At 32.5% G+C, this 21645-nt stretch overlaps 1 protein-coding gene across 3 annotated transcripts in view; it reads left to right on the top strand.

Annotated features, from left to right (window-relative positions):
* TNPO1 (transportin 1) overlaps positions 1-21645 on the top strand; it is a 110854-nt gene that overhangs the window by 40416 nt on the left and 48793 nt on the right. For all 3 annotated transcript variants that reach the window (XM_051992381.1, XM_051992388.1, XM_051992398.1), the window contains 5 exons: positions 793-868; positions 4623-4772; positions 13207-13313; positions 15339-15472; positions 18432-18513. In XM_051992381.1, coding sequence (XP_051848341.1) covers positions 793-868; positions 4623-4772; positions 13207-13313; positions 15339-15472; positions 18432-18513 — 549 coding nt within the window. The remainder of the gene's footprint in view (positions 1-792; positions 869-4622; positions 4773-13206; positions 13314-15338; positions 15473-18431; positions 18514-21645) is intronic.

Raw genomic sequence — 21645 nt, 5'->3', positions numbered from 1 at the left:
TTGGGAATAGAAAGAATTTGCACGTTTTTTGGGTTGTTTGTTTTTTGGTCTTAAATATTGCTTCATGCTTGTTCATTTTTATGTGATCCATTGAGCACTGAGAAGGCTTTATTTAATAAACAGCAAATATTCTTATAACTATAGTTTGTATCAGATTTAATCAGAAATGAGTAAAGCATCAACATGTTCTGGCTGATACTTTTACATATGTAGTGTCATTTTTTAAAATGAAATTCATTTGCTGAGTAAATGAGCAGTTTGAGAATCAGGGAGTATGGAGAATTTAGTAGAACATTATGTCATTGTTACCCACACTCATCAGTAAAATACCTGCAAATATGAATCAATGTGATAAATCTTTGAGGGTAGGGACATTTGTAGAACTGTTGTAGTTGAATTGTCATTGATTGGTTACCATGAATTGTAAATATTTTTGCTTTGGAAAGGGGAAAATTAATTAACAGGATTGAGTAATTAAGAATCAAGCTATGCAAGACTACTAAAGATTTATGGATAAATGTGCACATTTAAGAACACATTACACTGCTTTTACAATCTTGAGTTCTAAGTTATTTTGGTGACCTTTTTCTTAAGCTACTATTAAGAGCTAAACAGTTGAATCAACTGTAAGTGGTAATGTCGGGTTTAATAATCTTAGAAATCTTAGTCCTGATGAAAACAGAAAAATAAAAACATCGAATGCTTAAATTTTTTTTTTTTTTTTTTTTTTTTGTATAACAATTATTCTCTTAGGTTATCTTGAAAAATTTCCTTAACTACACTTTGTTCTAGAAACTGGAACAACTCAACCAATACCCTGATTTTAACAACTACCTGATTTTTGTTCTTACAAAATTAAAATCTGAAGGTTGGTAGAAATAATTAAAAGGTTTCTTTGAGAATATAGATTGTCATTTGGAAGGTCTTTTGTTGTTTTTTGTGGGAAAGGATGGAGAGTTTGTTGGGTTTTTCTTTTTTGTTTTTGCTTTACAAGTATGAAAAGGATAAAAAGTTTAAAAAGTCTTGGGAGAAGTCGCTTCCTGCTTCCCTGTTTCTCTTCCAGCTAGTAAAAAATAAATGATTTTGAATTTGAACTCAGTTCTTCCTGACTTCTGGGTCGATATTCTAGCCACTGTGCCATCTAGCTGCCCCAGAAAGATTTCTTTTTATCTTAAGCTTTCCAGGAAGTTCTCTCAATATTTCATAAAGGTTTTCTTGTTTGGTGATTGGGATAATAATTCATAGATTTTTACATTTGAGAAATGTATTGTCAATTCCATTCCATTTTTAGAATATCTTAATCTTTAGTCTTAAATGTAGTAGGTTTTGAGTGTGTAGGAAGTGTTTTACTTTTATTTTAAGGATTTTAGAACATGAAAGCATTGAGGTATATTGTCAGAAGTAGTAAACAGCAAAGGTTTTATATAAAATAATTTCTTTACTTATTTGTCATTTGGTATTTAAAAAAATTAATGCTTTCATTTAAAATAGTCTTTACTATAATTAATAGAAATAATGGATTTTGTCTCTTGCTAAAAATATTTCAACTTATTAAAAATTTCAAAAATAGTAAAAAGTCATGCTGATTTGTACTTTTATAGTTTACACACAACATGGTACTTTTTCCTGAGCTTTTAATTCAACAAATGTTAAGATAACCTTTAAAGTGTTAAACTTAACTTCTGGGAAGAAATAAATCTAAAATTAGGAGCCTTCCAAACTAAGAATTTTTTCCATAATCCTTCAACTTCTGAATCCACACTATTGTAGTATGCTGATTGTCTTCATATGAGATCCTGGACAAGTCACTTGGCCTCTGATTTGACTCTTTTTCCTCAACTGTAAAATTGGGATCATAAAAGCACCTATGTCACAGGATTTGTTGTGATGAAATAGATTTGAATAGCGCTTAGCCTGGTACTTATTCCCTTCTTCAATGCCACATGCCATTTGTAAAGGAAATATCTTCAGTAGTTTTTCAGTGTTGATATTTGCTGAACCAACAGGTATATATGAGATATAATCAAAGCCAGTTCAACTATCTTCTAAATTTTTGAGGTTTTATAGTCTTTTTTTGGAATGTAACAATATTTTAAGAGTTCTGGTTAAACGATAAATTTATTCCTATTATGGAAAAACTACATATTTGGTTTAATTTGTTTATAGGCTTAACTTTATTGATTCTATGGTAAAAGCATGCAATGTGTAGTTTTCCCACAATATGAGTCAGTTTTATAATAATTACCTTATATTCAAATACTTAGTAATTTTTAAAGTGTTTTCATATGCCTCATATCAGTTAATTTTTACAACCAGTCCTATCAAATAGGTAGGATAGGTGGTATTTATCATTCCCCATTTATATCTAAGCAAATTGAAACATAGGTTTAATATAGATCTATGTTAATATTGACATACAGATTTCCATCTGTAGATTCAAACATCTACATCAATATAACAGTATTTTCCAATCCCTTCATTTTTTAGTTGCATGAAATAAAGTCCTGGTGAAATAATTTTTGACCAAGGTCATACAAATACTAAATAACAGAATCAAGGATTTCTACTCAATCACTCTGACCCCCAAATTCGGTATTATTTTCATTGCACATGGTTTTCTCATCATGTCCATTTTACAGTTGAAGTATTAACATCTCAAAGCAAAGTGCTATGGATGTTAAAATTATTTATATAGCATTAATATTATTGCCATGTTCAGCCACTTTTAAATTCATCTTTAATTTAGTGAACATTGATTATCAGTTCTGACTTCTTAAATAGAAAATAAGTAGTGATCCTCATTTCATTCCATGGAAATTGATACTTTGTACAAAGACTAGCCAAAAAAATCATACTCTTTAGAAACTTGTACAGCCTTGTTTAGTTTGACTTATTAAGTAGTTGAAGCTATTTTCCCCATTAATATTTATCTTAGTATGTTTTATCTCCTTGTGAATTTTTATCTCCTAGCCTTCACAAAAACATAAATTTAAGGTAAGATTGCTGAAACTGCTAAAAGGCTAACCTGAAAATCTTAGAAAAGGAGTTGTCACCTAAAGAAATGAAACATTTTGTGCTTAGAAACTTGAAGATTAGTTTCATGGTTGCTTTAGAAAGTCTTAGGAAGCAGAGAAGATAAAAAATTGCATATCCATCAAATTTGTGTGTCATGGTTGAGATTAAAAAGACCTCAAGTAATTACCTTAAGGAATTGCATTGATGGATGTTGTTTTCCTATAGGGGAATGAATATCCCAGAAGAATAATTCAGAAATACCTTGATAGCTGTTTACCTCTCCGCATTTATCTTTCCTTTTAAAGAATCATTTGAGTCCTAATTGAACCAAAGATTTAGGACTGGATTATAATGAACCTGAAATTTTATTTCCTATTTCCTTCTAAGATATGTGTAGCATTTATTTCTATGTGCTATTTTAATTCCAAGAGTCTTAATTACTATTCATAGTGTTGATGTATGAATAATATTCATGGCTCATCTAAACAACAGAATAGGTATATGCTGCTTTGGAATTTTGAATCATTAGTCTTGATGCAGCCAAAGAAAAGTTGTTATCAGTAAAAGTTCAGACCACCCAGTGTAACTACTTAGAAAATTTGTTTCAAGTTTCAGTCTTAATACTCTAACTTTTGTAAGCATGAAAAGACGTTTTGCAAATTTGAAGTTAATATGTATTTTGTTTTACCTTTTTGACTTTTTTTTCTCCTGAGGGTGAGCTTATAGCTTGTTAAAATTTTAGTCTCATCGATAAGCATTTTGTAAAGGAAATCTTCATTAATTTTCAACTATAAACACTAATATTTAGTTGAATTAATAGGTATATAACAAGCTTTATGAGATAAGTTCTGTAGAATTAAGCATTTTTTTAAAAATATTGATACTTTAAATTAAAAAAAAAAAAGCTGCTAGCTCTTTTTGTGTCATCAAATACTTCCTGCAATGTGTCAATCCTCTCTTGGAGTTAACTGTTTTAGCTACAGCTACTTTTGATAGTTTATCCCGCATTCTATATGTATTGTTCCTCATGGTAACTGAGGAGGAATGTATTCCATCAGCAGTTCATAGGTCAGTGAGCAAGATTGTTCAGAGCTTAAATACATTTTAGGGGGAGGAGGGAGGGATTAAGAGCGTATTGTCATTAAAAATTATGGTGGGTGACAGTTCATGTAATGGTTTATCATACAAATGTTAATTTCCCTTTATCAACAAGATTTGTTTCTTTTCTCATCTATCAAAACACTGCTTCTAGCTTTTTCTTTTTTCTTTTTTGCTGAGGTAACTGGGGTTAAGTGACTTGCCCAGGGTTAGACAACTAGTGTCTAGTGTCTGAGGCCAGATTTGAACTCAGGTCCTCCTGACTTGAGATGCTATATCTACTACACCACTATACAACACCAACTAGCTGCCCCTTGGTTTTCAAGACTCATTGACAATATTTTTGCATAGTCTTGGTCATAATGTAAGACCTGGGTCTTACATTAATGTGCTGTGATCCTTTTTTCCCCACTTAAATCAACTCTAACAACATTAAAATTCTTGTAATGTTTTGGTGTATAAACTTAAAAATACTTAAAAGCTGAAAGCAGTGTTGATTTTTATTGCAGATGAACCCACGAGGTCTTTGAGTGGTCTCATTCTGAAGAATAATGTGAAAGCACACTTTCACAACTTTCCAAATGGAGTAACAGATTTTATTAAGAGTGAATGTCTGAATAATATTGGTGACTCCTCCCCTCTAATCAGAGCCACTGTGGGTGAGTTATAAAATATATTTTATCTGTCTTGTTCAGTTTTTGAGATTTGGTCATTTGCTGTCCATAAAACGTTTATAAAAGGAAAATATTTTGTTACATTGTTTCTAGCCACTTTAGTAAATGTTACTGTTATATCCATTTTCCATCAAGAAAGCTAGGTAATCTTAATAATTGTTTTCAGTTCATGCAGCTCTCTGTTCATGATATCACTTACCTAAGAGGAAAGTGCAAGAGAATATTTAAAATAGAGAATGGCTTGCCCTGGGATGGGGGAAGGCTTTTGATAGGGTTGGAAAGGTGGAAAAGAATATGAGGGGAAATTTTGAATTGGCTGCCTTTTCAACATTTTTAGGTATCATTGGTTCCAGAAGACCTTTTAAGAAAATTTAGTATTAAACATTTTGGGGATGGGAGGTATGATACTATTCTTTATTAGTGATTGTTGAATTTCTTTCATTATAAGTTAAAGGTGAGTGGTGCATTTTGAGGACATGGATTATTTTATTGTTCAAGTGGTTAAAATGATTATGCAGAAGTTTTACTTTAAAATGTTAAATTGGAACTAAATCATAAGAGAATATGTAGTTTTTATTCCTTATTGACCATTTAAATGAAATAAATTGGCCAAATAACACTATGGCCAGTTGCAATTTTAGATACAATCCAGTCAGATCATACGCCGTCAAAGGAGGTTGGATGGATTGAATTTTTTTGTTTTTGTTTTTAAAAAGAAATCCTCATTTCCCTGTTTGAGTTGTACACAGTTTGTTATTAAAGAGGAGAGCATCCTAATGTTATAAGTCAGAACAATTTTAGAATCTTTATTTCCAAGACACTCTTGGAATCAGGCTGAAGTTTTCACATGATTGGGTCAGTTTCCCTGCTTTTGACCTGGATTATTTTGTACAGTTGAGTATTGGGGGAAGAAAATAAGAAGATCATTTTGATTTTCACTGTCATATTTGGGAAAACTAAATAAATGTTAGCCTACTGGCTGCATAACACAGATTCAGGTTCAAAAAAAAGAACTCATTCTACAAAATTTAAGCAAAACTCTATTCTACAAGTTTTCAAGAGAGATTTCTTGAGTATTTGTAAAGTTACTGCAGAGTTTTGGAAAATAAAGTTAAGTCACCAGACTTGGATATCATCAGTCATGAGAGAAAATACTCAATAAAGTAGAGATTGACTTTTCTGAAGACACTGAGGCTAGACTTAGAAATATGTACTCCTGCTAAATCTTTTAATAGAACTTTATACAATATTTTCAAAGAGCTTAATGGCCATAATAGCATAATATGGCCAATGGGTTTTATTATTAATTTTTTATCACTTTATTCAAGAAGTTTGCCAAATCGTCATGTATCTAGAAAATTTTATTTCTTGCTAAGCAGGTAATTAACCTAGGTAGTGGTAAATATACAGTGGAAAAATAGTTAAGAGAACAATATGCCTCTGGCATATTGGCTTTGTGATTCTGGGCAAGTGAAATAACCTGTCAGTACCCTAGGCAGTTCTCCAAATTGCAGACCTACACTGGTAAAAGCTTTATTTACTGAGAATGTGCTAGACCAGGGTTTCTTAAAGTTTTTTTACTTGTCACCCCTTTTCAACTGAGAAATTTTCACATGACCCCAGGCATATAGGTATATAAAACAGGTATGCAAGTCAAACATTTACTGATTTTTTTTGTGATACCCTCCACCCACCACCCACCCCATTCAGAGACTGAAATTGAGAACCACAGTTTAAGAAGCTGGGCCTTAGACCAAATGAAATGACAGTTCCAATTTAAGTGTCAAAACACTTTGTGAGGCATTGGGAGGAAAAAAAAAACATTCCTGTCCTAAAAGGGTGTATATTCTATTGGGGGATTTGTATACTGATAAGCCTACATTTACCTTAAATACAAAAGCTATTATATAGACATTTGGGAGGGGAGGACTAGCACGGGGCCTCCTTGTATTAAATGATGTTAAGTTTTGAAGGAAGCTATGAGGTCCAGGGGAAGAAGAAGGTAGATAGGTATGTTCTATGCTGGGAACAGCAAATAAGCCAGCTTGTCTGAAATGTAAAGTGCACAAAAAATGAATTTAGTCTGGAAATATAAATCAAACCTGGATTGTGAAAGACCTTGACCAACAAGTTGTTTTTTGTTTTATTTCGGGGAGGGGGAGAATCATTGGAACTTCTTAAGTTGAGTAGTAACATAGGTCAATTTTGTGCTTTAAGCATCTACATTTAGCACCTGGGAGTTTATTTGTAGCCTTCTGGGGAAGAAAACCTATTAGATTAGGAGAGAAAGAAATTTAGAGGGAATAATTTGAGGAGATGGGAAGAAAGTATGAGAAAGGTTTAGACTGAAAGCAAGAAATTCCTTTAGAAGAAAAGGAGATGTGTTAGAAGTAGACTTAACAAGATTTGTTAATAGAATGTGAAGAGTAAGGGAGAAGCTGGAGTTCAAGTTGGATATAACTGATTTTGAGATGTCTATGACAAATAGCTTTTGTAAATCTTAAGGCAGTTGTTGATAGAGAACTGGTGCTTGGGAGAGAGGACTGTATAAATAGACCCAGGAAGTCATTTGCATAGAGATAATAGTTGATTTCATGATGAAATCACCACAGGAGTGTTTAGAGAGTTAAGAAATAAGGGCCTAGATAAAGCTATAGGATGCAGCAACTTTGAAAAAGGTGGGGTTGGGGATAGACAAATGGGATAACTAGGAGAAGGCAGTGTTTCAGAAATACAGGAAAGAATGCATCAAATGTTGCATAGAGGTCAAGAAAGATGAAGATGGAGAACTATCATTCAGATTTAGTGATTTAGAAATCATTGGTATCTTTGGAGAAAGTTGCATTTGAGTGATGAATGTAGAAGCCAGATTGTTAGGAATGAGTGAAGGGGAAAGTACAGGCATTGAGTGTATAGTGAGCTTTTTATAGAAGTTTGGCCATTAAAGGGAAGAAAGATTAGCTTGAAGGAGGGGCTAGGTTAAGTGAATTTTTTTTTTTTTTTTAAGATTGAGAGTTTATTCAGAGCCTTCTGGGGGAAAATACTATTAGACTGGGAGAAAGAAATTTAGAGGGAGTAATCTGAGATGAATTTGGGATATGTCTAGGTAGTATTGAAAAGTAGATTAGGACAAAATTGTAAGAAATTGTGGGTGGCAGCTGGGGATTTTGAGGTGTAGAAGAGGGGGAAAGGGGGAACTTGGTGTGCTTAATAGTGAAGGACCTCAATTTTCTCAGTAAAGTGTGAGAAGTCCTCTATTGGGGAAGAGGAAGCAGTGCAATAGACTTCAGGAAAGAAAAAATTTGCAGCAACCCATAAAAATAGCAGCTAGTATTTTAAAAGTGCTTTAAAAATTGAATGTCACTTTAGAATGCTAGACCTGGAGTCAGTTTCTTCATCTGTAAAAATGGGAATTATAGTAACTGCTTTCCAGGATTATTGTGAGAATCAAATGAGATATTTGTAAAGCATTTTGCACAGTATTTGATACACAGAGGAAATTACATAAATGTTAGTTAATTTATTAAATATTATGGGAAGATAGAGGTTAAATAATTTGCCCAGGCCCACAGCTAGCAAGTGTCTGATCTCAGATTTGAACTCTACCCACTGTGCCAATGCACTAGTGACTAATGACTACAGTCATCCCAAGACCAGTCAGCCCTAAGTCCTCAAGAGAGTTATAGAAAACACCTTGAAGTCACAAAGGATGAGGGCTTAGGAGAGGTCATTAGGGATAAGAATTGAACTATAACCATTAGATTTGATTAAGAAGAGGTAACTTTGTAGAGAGTAGTTTGATGAGATCCATAGTCAAATTAGAGAGAGTTTAGAAGATAGTGAAAGAATGAGTGGGAGGCACTGATTATAGTTTTACAATAGATTTTAGCCACAAAGGGGAGGAGAGATTTTTAGGATGATAGTAGCAGTGATGAAATTGAAGGTGGGTTTTTTTTTTTGTTGTTGTTTGTTTGTTTTTTGCTTTTTAAGATGGGGGAAGTACTGGGCATGTTTGTATTTAGTAGCTAAGGAGTCCCATAGATAGGGAGATATGAGAGAGTGAGGGTGATAGAGGGGATGATTTTTAAAGAAAAAATAAGATGGAAAGAACCACTATGCAAGAAGAGTAATTTTTCTTCATTTATTCATGAGATAGGTCAAAGAGGATCTAGAGTGGGAGAAGGGGATTGAGAACTAAAAATGGTTTCTACATTTTAAAAATAAAGTTTTATTGTTTTTTAAAATGTAAAAACCATTCTTGGACTGTAGATAACTATATTTCTGATCTTAGATAATGGAAAAAGGCCTTTCTAAATTAAATAGCTTCTTTTTGAGGGGGAGGGAGAGGGCAAGGTATACTGCAGATGATAATTTTTATATTCTCTTTAATATATATTAGGCAGTTAGCTGGCTCAATTGATAGATCACTTGGCCTAGATTCAAGAAGACTTGAGTTCAAATTTGGCTTCAAACACTTATTATTAGCTGTGTGACCATGGGCAAGTCACTTTACTTCTGTAGAAGAAAATTCCTTGCCAAGAAAATCCAATGGACAGTATCAGCATGCCGTGTGGTCCACAGGGTCTCAAGTAATTAAACACCACTCAACAACAACTACTGTATTATATTATCACTAGAAGAAGGGCACAGTGGTAGTCTCCATTGATTTTTGTTAGGGTTTATAAAGAGTGAAAAACCCTTGTTATTCAGAACTACCCTGTAAAGTAGGGCCTACTGTTACTTCCATTCGAGAGATGAGAAGACAGCCTCATTTTGAATAAAGTGCTCAATGTCACATAGTTATGAGTGTGAAACAGGCTCTCAATTTGGAATTCCCAGTGCTTCATCTATATCCACTACTCCAGGGGCAATCCTACACATGAGGCCCATTGGGCAGTCACATTTCAGGAGAAGCAGGTGTAGTGTAATGCAGAGAGAAGCTTGGCGTCAGAGAGACCTGGATTCAAGTCTAGCCTCTGAGGTCCTGGCTTTGGGACCTTGCACAAGTCACATAACTTTTCTCAGTGCTCTAGACTTATCTAAAATTAAATTACAGAGAAGGTGCCAACCTGTATTATAAAGGGAGTGGCCTTTCTCAAGCAAACTAGAGGCAGTTCTTCCATTTGTGGGGCTTATACATGCTTTCATAATAGTAATACAACTCTTCCTTATACATGAATCATTGTGTTATTTCCTACTATCTCTATTTTTCCTAGTAAGAAAAAAAAAAACTCATGAAGATATAGTGCAAGTCCTTACTCTCTCCCTCTCTCTTCTCCCCTATAATGGTAATTATTTAATTTATATAGTGCTATATAGTTACAAAGAATTTTATGTATGTTATTTCAGTTCAATTAGACTATTCAGTGTAAATAAAATTTGTGTATCCTCATTTTATACATCAAGAAACTGAGGCTCAGAGATTGTTAGCCTCTTGTCTCTCGTCACACAGCTATTAAATATTATACTTTGGATCTGAGAGTCAGTTCTTTTGATTCAAGTCCTATGTTCTTGGTTCTTACTATTTACTATTTACAAATTTTCTCACATCTAAAAGTTAAAAAATCAAAGAAAATAGTAAAATCAGACCTGACAGAATATTTTTTTAAAAAAATACAAATTGATAGAAGTGATTTCATAGGTTAATGTTGTTTAAATTTGAGATAGTCAACTCTTAATGTCTTACATCTTTCTTCAGTGGGGTGTTCTTTGCATATTAGGAAGTTTAAGGTAATTATTTAATTATCACTTTAGTTGGCTGTTGTTACATAATCTTTGCTGTGTATTACAGGTTCATATATACATCTGCCATATTTGGGAAGGGAGCGACAAATAAATCAAAAATAGTAGAGCTTGTTACTTTCAGCTGAAATATTACACTAACATTGGAAACCTTATTAAATTCTTTTATCTTGGTATTATTTTAGAAGAATTTTATGTATAGAGAGTAGACATTCAAAGAGAAAATGTTATATATTTTGAGAGCTTTTTGACTTCAACTGTCAAGTTTGGAAGATGAAAAACCTTGGACCCCTAAATGTTAATGAGATAGGAAACCATAACTACTTGATTTCACAATGAGAAGTGCCATTCATTACATCATAGATTAAGAGCTATAATATAGAAAGATGTCTAAGCACATACAGAAGCTGGGATCTGAACTCATGTCTTCACATCCATCTTCTGGCATTCTTGTTGGGGTGATGCCTTTTGTGCAAGGGTCTTTTTGTTTTGTTTTTATTTTTTTTAAATGAGGCATCAGTAAAGTAAAAAATGATGATAGAACAACATAATGGTTTTATAGATTTATGAAATATTCTAAACCTGTCGTGTTTGGAGGCCCATAATGAATTGAGCTATTCTGTTCATTTGACTATTTCATTTTCTTATGACATAATGAATACTTAGTACTATAATTAATCTTTAACTACAGAAGACTGGATCATGATAGGCATTTAGCAACATAAATTTGGTTGATAGCAACTACAGAAGAAGCCAGATCAATTTCTTTTTAGGAGGAAAAGACCACTCATAACATTAACAGCAGCAAAAACCCAGTAGAATTTAATGAAGACTATTTTCAGGATATGTAACAAAGGTTTCAACCTTTCATCCTAAATTCTTGGTACTTGATGCATTTACATTATCACACAGTAACACTGATGCCCTTGTATTTATATAGCACTTTTACGTTAAAGAGCATTTTTGCTTAAGTTATATATTTAATTAATAAGCCCGTTAGGCAGCATACTATTAGCCTAATCTTACAGTGGTTGTAACTTGGCCAGTTCATCATAATGAGTAAAATACCAGGGCTGACACTAGAGTCTACTTTATGTACTTCTTTCTGAATTCAAATCCAGCTTCAGACCTTTCTAGCCCATGGCAAATCATTTCATCCTATTTGCCTCAGTTTCCTCACCTGCCAAATGAGCTGGTAAAGGAAATGGCAAGCTACTCCAATATCTTTGCCAAGAAAACCCCAAATGGGATCACAAAGAGTTTGGATATCCCTGCAAATGCATAAACAACAAACAAAAAAAATTAAAATGAAATCAGTTAGTTTTGCTTGCTTGTTTTTCACATGGATACTGTGTAAGAGACCAGCTTATTTTGTATGTATTCCTGAATGTTCCTATTAATTCACTTGTTTTTATGGCAAATTACATTTTTGTATTTGTTGATGCACTGTATTAAGTGAAAAAGATTAATGACATTCCCCAACTATCCATGGTTAAATATAGTGTATTAACATGAGAATTAAAGTTGTACTACAGTCACCCCAAGCAGCATAAGTAACCGTTTGGAGCACACTGTGCTTGTTACTTAATCTTTGAAGACAAGACTTTGAACCCAGATCTTCTTGATTCAAATACCAGAATATTATACTTAGAATTTATTATTTAATTGATCAACCATACCTTTTGAAGATTTTGGAGCTAAGAAGGCCACTTTTCATTATTACTAAGTTAATGACATATTATTCTAGTTGAGCATAGCAGCTGGTTTGGGGACATTCCTAGATTCTGTTAAAGTATATTGAGGGCTTGAGGGAATATGATCACCTCATTATTAAACCAATCAGGGCAATGGCAAAAAATAAACTTGTTAGTGAAATGTGTCCTTTGAAGACTTTTTGTTTGCAAATTTCATGTTTTGAAAGTTCTTTGGCTACTAGTCAAGGGGCAATAATACAGTGAAAGGAGCTGATCTTAAAGGGTCTGGTCTGGTTTACTCTTGGGTAAAACACCATCACTTGAGCAGTTCTGTAGTTTGGGTCAAGATGTTTAACTTTTCTGAACTTAGTTGAATTTCTTTTTTACTGATTTAGATTTTTTTTTTTTAAAAAAGTATAAAATGTATTATTATACTACGTTATAGCAAACATGAGGATCAATTGAGAGAAATTTTTAAATGTTTATCTGATTGTAACTTATTAATATTTGGGGACATGGACATACGCTTTTTTAAGTCTTTTCTCTGAATAAGGAGTATATTTTGAGAGAAAAGAGTGCTTTGGTAATTCCACTTAGGTAAAGTAGAAACACTGATAAAGCACTGTGGGCACTAGAAGAGGGAAGTCCCCCACTATTTATTGCTTGTTCTATTGCTATAGGTGTCATAAATGGTGTTTGGGGCTTTTTATTTTATATATAATAATTTGGATTGTTATTGGCAAAATGAAAATATTTAAAAGTGTGTACATACACACCAGCAAAACCTTGCTTTTTCCTTTTATTCTCTCCTTTCAAGCATTCATGATACTTTTAAATTTGTTATTTGTATGTAGGATAAGTTTCTGTGTGTGTACATGTGAAAATGTTTGCATATGTGTTATTTAAAAAAAAAAAAAACTATAACTTAATCCTGTCTCTGAGAATTTTCTTTTTCTAAAGAGAAATTCATTTTTTCTTCCAAGGTATTCTGATTACAACCATTGCCTCCAAGGGAGAATTACAGAACTGGCCTGAGCTCTTGCCAAAGCTCTGTAGCTTGTTGGATTCTGAAGATTATAATACGTGTGAAGTAAGGATGCTTACATCACATTTAGATGTTAGACATTTTAGTTATTAGAGGTCTGTCAATATAATGCTACAATTAACTTTATTACCTGCTTATATATAATCTTTTGAAATTTGTTTTTAAAATATTTCTTCCACTTTAAAACCTGAAGTTAGTTTTCTTACTTTTCATTTAGTATTGACATATACTTACCATATATACTCAAGTATAAGCCGAGTTTTTCTGCCCAATTTTTGGGCAGAAAATCCCCTCCTCGGCTTATACTCGAGTCACTAGATAAAACGCGTAAATATCCCTTTGAATGCCCCCCTGCTGTGTAGTATACAGCGTGAATGCCGACTGTGATACTACAGGGCTGGCCGTTGCTACGGTGATGCGGCTGTTCCTGTAGTATAACAGTCGGTAACCGGACTGTATACTAATTCTGGCAACCACTCTACATACGTATACCGGCACCCGGTCTCCTCCTCTGCGGGCACCGGTGCACTACATAAGTTTTCCCAGATTTTTGGGTTAAAATTTAGGGGCCTCGGCTTATATTCGGGTCGGCTTATACTCGAGTATATATACGGTATATCGGAAACCTTTTGTTATACTTAAAATCTCAATCCAGTCTTTTTTTACAGTCTGTCTAAAATTGCACAAAATAAAACTAAATTTCCTTTTAGTTTTAATTTTAACTTGTAATTTCTTGAGTTAGGATGAAAAATAGAAAATTTTGCAGAGCCAGAAAAGTAACCTTTTTTAAAAAAAATTCTACCTCCATTTTTTAAAAATAACTTTTTATTGACAACGAATATGGGTAATTTTTCAACATTGACCCTTGCAATCACTTCTGTTCCACTTTTCCCTTCCTTCCCTCCACACCCCCTCCACACCCCAGATGGCAGGCAGTCTCATACATGTTAAACATGTTAAAGTGTATTTTAAATACAAAGAAAAATTTAGATTTAGGAAGGTAAAAACCACCTGGTAAGAAAAACCTAAATGCAAGCAGTCTACACTCATTTCCCAGTGTTCTTTCGCTGGGTGTAGCTGGTTCTGTTCATCACTGATCAATTGGAACTGAATTGGATCTTCTCATTGCCAAAGATAGCCACTTCCATCAGAATTAACTTTTAAAACTACACAAATATATGTCCTCTTCAACACTGAGGCTTTCCCATGGAATGTCCATATTTCAGACATGGTAAATACTCCAGACAAAAATATTTATATTACTTCCTTAATAGTGTGATAAAATTTTATGATCTGAAAAAAATATTATAGAGACATTTTTTTCAGGAGTCTTTTATTTCCTAAGCCAGATTCACTTTGAATTTCCAAGTTATGCCAGGAAGAGATCTTTAAATCAAGTTAAGTTTCTTTTGTATAGCAGACTTAATTTAGTAGAAATAATTTCTTAAGTTTCTGAGTAATTCCTGTGCTTTTATTGAATGCTTAATACACATTCAGAAGTAAGTTAAACCTGCATACTAAAGACATAAAGAAAAATGATATTCCTTATAAAAGAGGGGTTTGAGATTAATCTTTGGGAAATGTAAATCCATGTATTTAAGATGATTTAAATACCTTACTCAGAACTAAAAATAGGATGTGTGAGTTATGGATTTGCATCATATTTTATATAGTGTGTAGAAAGTTTTTATTTTTTAATTTCCAGGTTGTTGCATTTATAATGGTTGCTGATATGTATTAAAGCAGTCTGAAAGTTGCATTAATTTTCTTTAAGCCTTAATATTACTTGAATGAAATGAGATTTTTTTTTTCCTTTTTAATTTTACTAACTTAGTGAAAAAATGCAAATTGAGAAGTTAGGTTTTTCATGAAGGCAAACTATTTTTTTACTTTGATAAACTTTAAAAATCCACAAATTCTTTAAGATTCCTTCCTTTAGGTTAATAAAAGAAGAAAAATATTATGATTACATTTGAAGATAAGCATTGTTTCAAAATAATAATTTTTAACTACACATGGGTTTCATTTTAAAGTATAATTTTTTAATATTTGAATTTATTTCTTTTTCAGGGAGCATTTGGAGCCCTTCAGAAAATATGTGAAGATTCTGCTGAAATTTTAGATAGTGATGTTTTAGACCGTCCACTTAACATCATGATTCCTAAATTTTTACAGTTCTTCAAGCATAGTAGTCCCAAAATAAGGTATCTCTGAATAAATTATTGTTATTTTAAGAAAATGCATTTAATCTTACAGAACTGATCACTATTACTTTTTTGTTTGAGTGTTTATACCTTTCAGAAGAGTGAATTGTTCCACATAAATGAATTCTCCAGATAATGGAAATTGAACCCGTCAGTTGAAACCCTTTAGTGAAAATTTTTATCCATATTTTTTTTCTTTTTTTTTTTTTTTTTTTTAATTTGCTGAGGCAATTGGGGTCAAGTGACCTGCCCAGGGTCACACAGCCAGGATGTGTTAAGTGTCTGAGACCAGATTTGAACTCAGGTCCTCCTGACTTCAAGGCTAGTGCTCTATCCACTGTACTATCTAGCTGCCCCCAATTTTTATCCATATTAATGGAAAGTTATCAAAAAAAATCTTCCTGTCCTTTTATTTTCTTAAAACTCAGGACTTTTAGTTTTTTATGTGAGTCTCCTTATTAGGAGGAGAAAAAAACAAACAAAAATTTCATACATTTGTCATCTTAGCCTCTGTCATCCTTTTTTGTACTCTGTGCTGTCTCCCAGTATTATTTAATCCATCCACTTATTTCCTGTTCTTCTAATCCTTCCCTCCTGTTGGAAACTGGGAAGAATCTACTGTGTATGTGTATACTAATGTAATTGCTGATTGATAAGTAAACATTTAGCTGAAACTTAAATCATAATGAAATGTTTCTTAATCATGTATTTGGGGAGGGGGGGAAATTTTTTTAAACCAATAAAAAGGGGCCGCTAGTTGGTAGTCCTGAAGTCAGGAAAACCAGATTTCAAATCTGGCCTCAGACACTTAAACACTTCCTAGCTGTGTGACCCTGGTCAAGTCACTTAACCCCAATTGCCTCAGCAAAAAAAAATAAAATAAATCTCTTGTATTTAAAGTTTTTTGTAAATGATTTTTCATGAAAAGATGTTTTATCTGTAAATATTTGAAAGTATACTAAGAGTGAAGGTGAATTTTTTTGAACTATATTGTTCATATATAGATAGATAAAATATATCTATAGATAGATATGGATTTATAGTTTATATATCTATATTCTAAAAGTCTTAATTCAGTTTCAAAGTGTTAAAGATAACATATATATGTGTGTGCTTGCGTGCGCCATAACTACAAACCAGTGTTCTGGGATGTCTTCTCTAAAACTAAGTTCTAATTATAAAGTGTCAGAACATATAAAGCTGATGTGTAGTGAATAATTTAACCATTACATACCTGATCAAAGTCATTTTTATGAACATTAGTCATTACGCTGCACTGTAATAAAGTGATGCCCTGAGAGCCTATTAAAATGTTTAGTTCTGATTTACTTATACACCGAATAGACCAAAAGCTTTGTTGTAGCTATTCATAGTGATTTTTGTCTCTTTTTTTCCTCATTCCTGTTATTTTTGCGAAAAATAGTACTGTGCTACATTTAATTTGTTGTACATTTAGGAAACCAAATAGCCAAGTCTGTTAGTGTGCAAAATAGTGATTAAATATATGTTTAGTATAAAGGCTTTATAAAATTAAATGAATTAGTATTATTCTATATTATTGTAATTGTTTAGAGTGTTCTTCAAAAAATATTTTGAGGATCACAGCTTTTATCTAAAGATTGAGGTTACCTTTCCATTAGAAGGCATTCAAGACTGGCTTCTAATTTTTTATACTTCATAATACAGTGTAATATATATGTAATAATAGAAACACATGCTTTTTGGAACTAAATTGCTAACTAATGACAGTATTTTAAACTGCAAAGTACAGACAGTAGAGTATGGTAGAGAAAGAAATGTCATTGAAAGTTGTATTTAACTGTTAAGTTCATTTTGCCTTACTGGCAAGTACATGACAGGTCAATTAAATATAGATTGTGTTTCATTATTATATGAAACAACAACAAACAATGTTTACTTTGAAACAAAAGAAATCTAATTTTTAATTTTGATATAATCCTTTTTAGCTAGAAGTGTGGCTTGGTTGTTTAGCCATATAAGTAAATTCTTTTGAAAGGAAAAAAATAATTAACCATTCACTAAATATAATAAATAACAATTCTTAATGGCTTTTTGTAACAATTATGCACAATATTAAAACTTCCAGGTGTAAATATAGATATGTTTATGGGGTTACTGACAGTAGTAATTAGCAATTCATGAATTAGTAATTCATTGTACTTGTTTATGATTTCACTTCACCCCTGTTTTTAATTGCACTTATAAATGTTAAGCTTTCTATAATAAATGCTAATGATTAGTATGCTATTTTTCTCACATCATGCTTTTTTGAAGGGATAGGACACAATTATCTCTAGACCATTTAAAAAAGTGGAGCCTTATACCAAAAAAACAACATAATAGTAGAATTAGAGCTTGGAGTTATTCCTTCAGACACAGAAGGACATTTTGGACAATTCTTACGTTACTTGAAATTATTAGAAAGAAATTAGAACTTCATAGGAAGAACATGATTAGGCATTGGAATCAATTAAACTTTCTGGGATTAAGTTTCCTCATTTGTAAAAGGAAAGGATTGAACTGATTAGATAGTTTCTGAGGTTCTTTAGAGTTCAAAAATTTTTGTTATACTCCAGGAGTGTCAGGAGAACTTTACTTGTTAGTGATTTCTGATTAACTTTTATGTTCACTGCCATTTGTAAAATAAAGTTGAGAAATGAGCAACAATTTTTGCTTAATGTCTTTTAAAACCTTTAAGTCATGAATCAAAAAATATATTTTTAAAACCACAAGTTTTTTGATGACTTTAGAGTAGAGTATGTATCCAAAAAGTTAAGTGGTTATCTGTCTTTGAGAAGATTACATGCTAAAATATTGTCAGTTAATGAAATATGAGGAGAATTTCTTAAAATGCTGGTTGGGGCTTTAATTATAATTTGTTACTTTTGAAAATCAAAATTATATATGTGATTCTAAAACTTGTACATTTTATTTTTAGGTCTCATGCTGTTGCATGTGTCAATCAATTTATCATCAGTAGAACCCAAGCTCTGATGTTACACATTGATTCTTTTATTGAGGTAAGCTTTTTTTGTGTTACTCTTTTTGCAATATGCATGTAATACTAAATGGATTTAGTATTGCTTCTTTATAATTGCACACAAACTGTAATGGTAATTTAGTTCTAAATATTTTTGTGCTTTCTTCACAGCAGCTAAAATCAGAAAAATACAAAGAAAGTTGTTCTTTTAAAAAATTTAATAACTTGTGTTGTATGGTCCATTTTTCCATAGCTTAGCTAAACCTGTAGCTATTATATTTTGGTAAATTAAATATTGTGAATGAAGTCTCATAATTTTAGAAATATATAATGTGGCTAATTAAGAATTTCTGCTTCGCATATGTTTAAAATTGCTTATAGAAATTTTAATAATTCTTTCTTATACCCATCTCTATCCCCAATTCCTTGCATGTAAGTTATTTCTTAATAGAAGAAACTCTAGGCTCAAAATTAAAGGAATGATAACTTGGTCCAATTTTTCCATTGATGTCCATTTTAAAATTAGCTGTGTATCAGGTAGAAGTGGGATTAAATATATATAGTGTGAGATCTATGTGCTATCTCACTGGTGCCTTTTGTAAAGGTAGATCCATGAGAAACTAATTGTAAAATTTCTAGCCTTTCATTGAAGTCTATATTTACTTGGTACTAAATCCATTTATTTCATTTATCTCAGATAATAGAGAGGAAATTTATTTTTTGGCTCTGGTTAATATCCACAGAAGTGTCCTGACATAATTACCTTAGATTGTTCTAATAATTGAATATTTGAATATTCGAATGTTAAAGCTAGAAAGCAGTTTTTTCTTTAAAATATTAAGCAGGGCAGGTGAACACAGGTAAGTAAGCATTTCTTTGGAGTTCCTACCCCATTTCTGGGTTGACATGGAACTAGAGCATTCGGTTTCTCTGTTGTTCAGTGACCCTATTTGGAGTTTTCTTGGCAAAGATACTGAAGTGGTTTCCCATTTTCTTTAATTTATTTTACTGATGAAGAAACTGAAGCAAATAGGCTTAAGTAACTTGCCTAGGGTCACATAGCTAGTTAATTTCTGACCCCAAATTTGAATTCAGGTATAGGGACTCTGATTGATACTCTGTGCACACTGACGCCACCTAGCTGTCCTTTATGTATACTCATTTTTGGTGGCTACTGTGGCATAAATAGTAGTATCTATTTGAGATACTTTAGCAGGTCGTGGGGTTTTAGCTTCTGCTTTGGAAAACATTTCTTTTTTAAAAATTCAGAAAAATATACTCTGAATGTACTAATGTCATAAAATTAAGCAATATAAAACTAAGTAATTGACTTAGAATACAAGCTTTCTTCTGGGTTTTGTAGGAAATTATATTTTTGTTTCCATATTTCCACTGAGCTCCATTTTTATCTTGAAATCACAATGTCAGTTGTCACGTGCCAGTTTCTGGCCTCGTTGTCTTAATTCTGTCTTAAGACCACTCTGAACTTTACAACCTGATTTCTTAAAAGAGGCAAATCAAGATATAATTAACCTACCACAGTCAATGAATATAAGAGCATATCACATTGAATCTATAAAAATGTCAATTATTGAAAAATATTAGTTACTGCAAATGAATCCTAATGTCACAGCATTTATGTAGCACTTACTTTGTACCAGTCACTGTGTAAGCACTTAATAGCTATTTCATTTGATCTTCACAACAACCCTGGAAGATAGATGCTATTATCCCACTTTTACTAATGAGCAAACTGGGGCAAACAGGTTAAGAGACTTAATCAGGGTCATATAGCTAATAAGTATCTGAGATCTGATATAAATTTGGGTCTTTTTGACTCCAGGCCTGGTGTTCTTTTCTTCTATACCCCCTAGCTGCCTGCTGCCCCATTAAGGAAAACCAGGTACAATGCCAGCAAGAGTAAGATGGCAAAATTATAAAACTTAGTATATTTACTGTGAGAACAGAACAGCATTCATTTTTTAAAATAGGCTGCATTTACTGGTGACATAATACTTTAGAACATAGGAGAGTTACATTTTTAGCACAACTTTTCATTCAAATGGGATGGAGTAAAATGTAAGCTTTTTCAAAATTTGTAGTAGTTTTATGTACTCTTCTTCACAAAATAATTCTTAGTTCTCCCTTATTACCATGATAGGGTGGATGGGTTCAGTGCCTCCTTCCCCATTAACTTTCAGCAAAATTATAAAGTGCAGGGGGAAAAAAATGATTTTTTTACAAGCCTGTTAGACATATACAATCATTCCTCTTTTAAGCAAGCTTAGATGCTATATATAGTTTTTTCAAAATTAAGTCTTCATAACTTCTCTGTCCTCTTTGGTGTCTTCCATAGAACTTAAAGTATTCCTGCTCAGGTAGACTGTGAATGTGTTGCTCTTTGTCTTTTTTTAACCTCAGGGATAAAACACAAACTTTTTTATAACTGACTTAAACTGACATTTTCAACATTATTTAATATTATTTCCATGCACAATTCCGTTTTCATGTACTCTACATTCCAAGCAAATTCGTTTTCTAGTTGAACTTTAATTTTGACTTTGCATTTTCTGTTTCAGCTCCATCTTTCAGAATCTTTGTCCTTCAAGGCAGTGTTTACATTCTAATTTTTCTTGGAAAACCTTTCTCAGTTCCCCTATTATTAATTAGTTTTTCCCTCTTAGCATTATGTATGTTTTAACCCAATAGACTTTAAACTAGAATCCCAGGGGATTGATTGTACTGTATTTTGCATCAAGTATTTCAGCTAAGTCAAAGTGGTTGGTATCAAGTGCATCCAGGACTCAAAAGAGATTTGAACCATCCAGAACCAACTGAAAACTGGTAGTAGGATAAATTATAAGAAAGGGTACAGAAGTATCATATTTAATGTTTGATTTGAAAGCTTGTGATCTTAATAAGAGTGCCCTTTGATGACTTCCATCAGAAGGAAGGGAGATGTTAAGGAATAATAGAGGATAAAAATGTCCACATCTTTTAAGAAATTTGGGCCTCAAGGGCTCAAAACTCACTAGTATTTTCTCAAAAATTTTGCTGACAGCCACATTCCTTATACCTAAATTGCCTGTTCTTCAAGGCTTGGTCATATGCCCTCTTTTCCATGCAGCTTTCCTTCACTTGTCAGCCTCATTCACTCCAAAATAACCCAACA

This window comes from Antechinus flavipes, chromosome 1 (assembly GCF_016432865.1).
Source record: "Antechinus flavipes isolate AdamAnt ecotype Samford, QLD, Australia chromosome 1, AdamAnt_v2, whole genome shotgun sequence".
Taxonomy (NCBI): Eukaryota; Metazoa; Chordata; class Mammalia; order Dasyuromorphia; family Dasyuridae; genus Antechinus; species Antechinus flavipes.
Note: the sequence above shows the minus strand (reverse complement) of the source record. Positions and strands in the feature narration are given on the sequence as shown.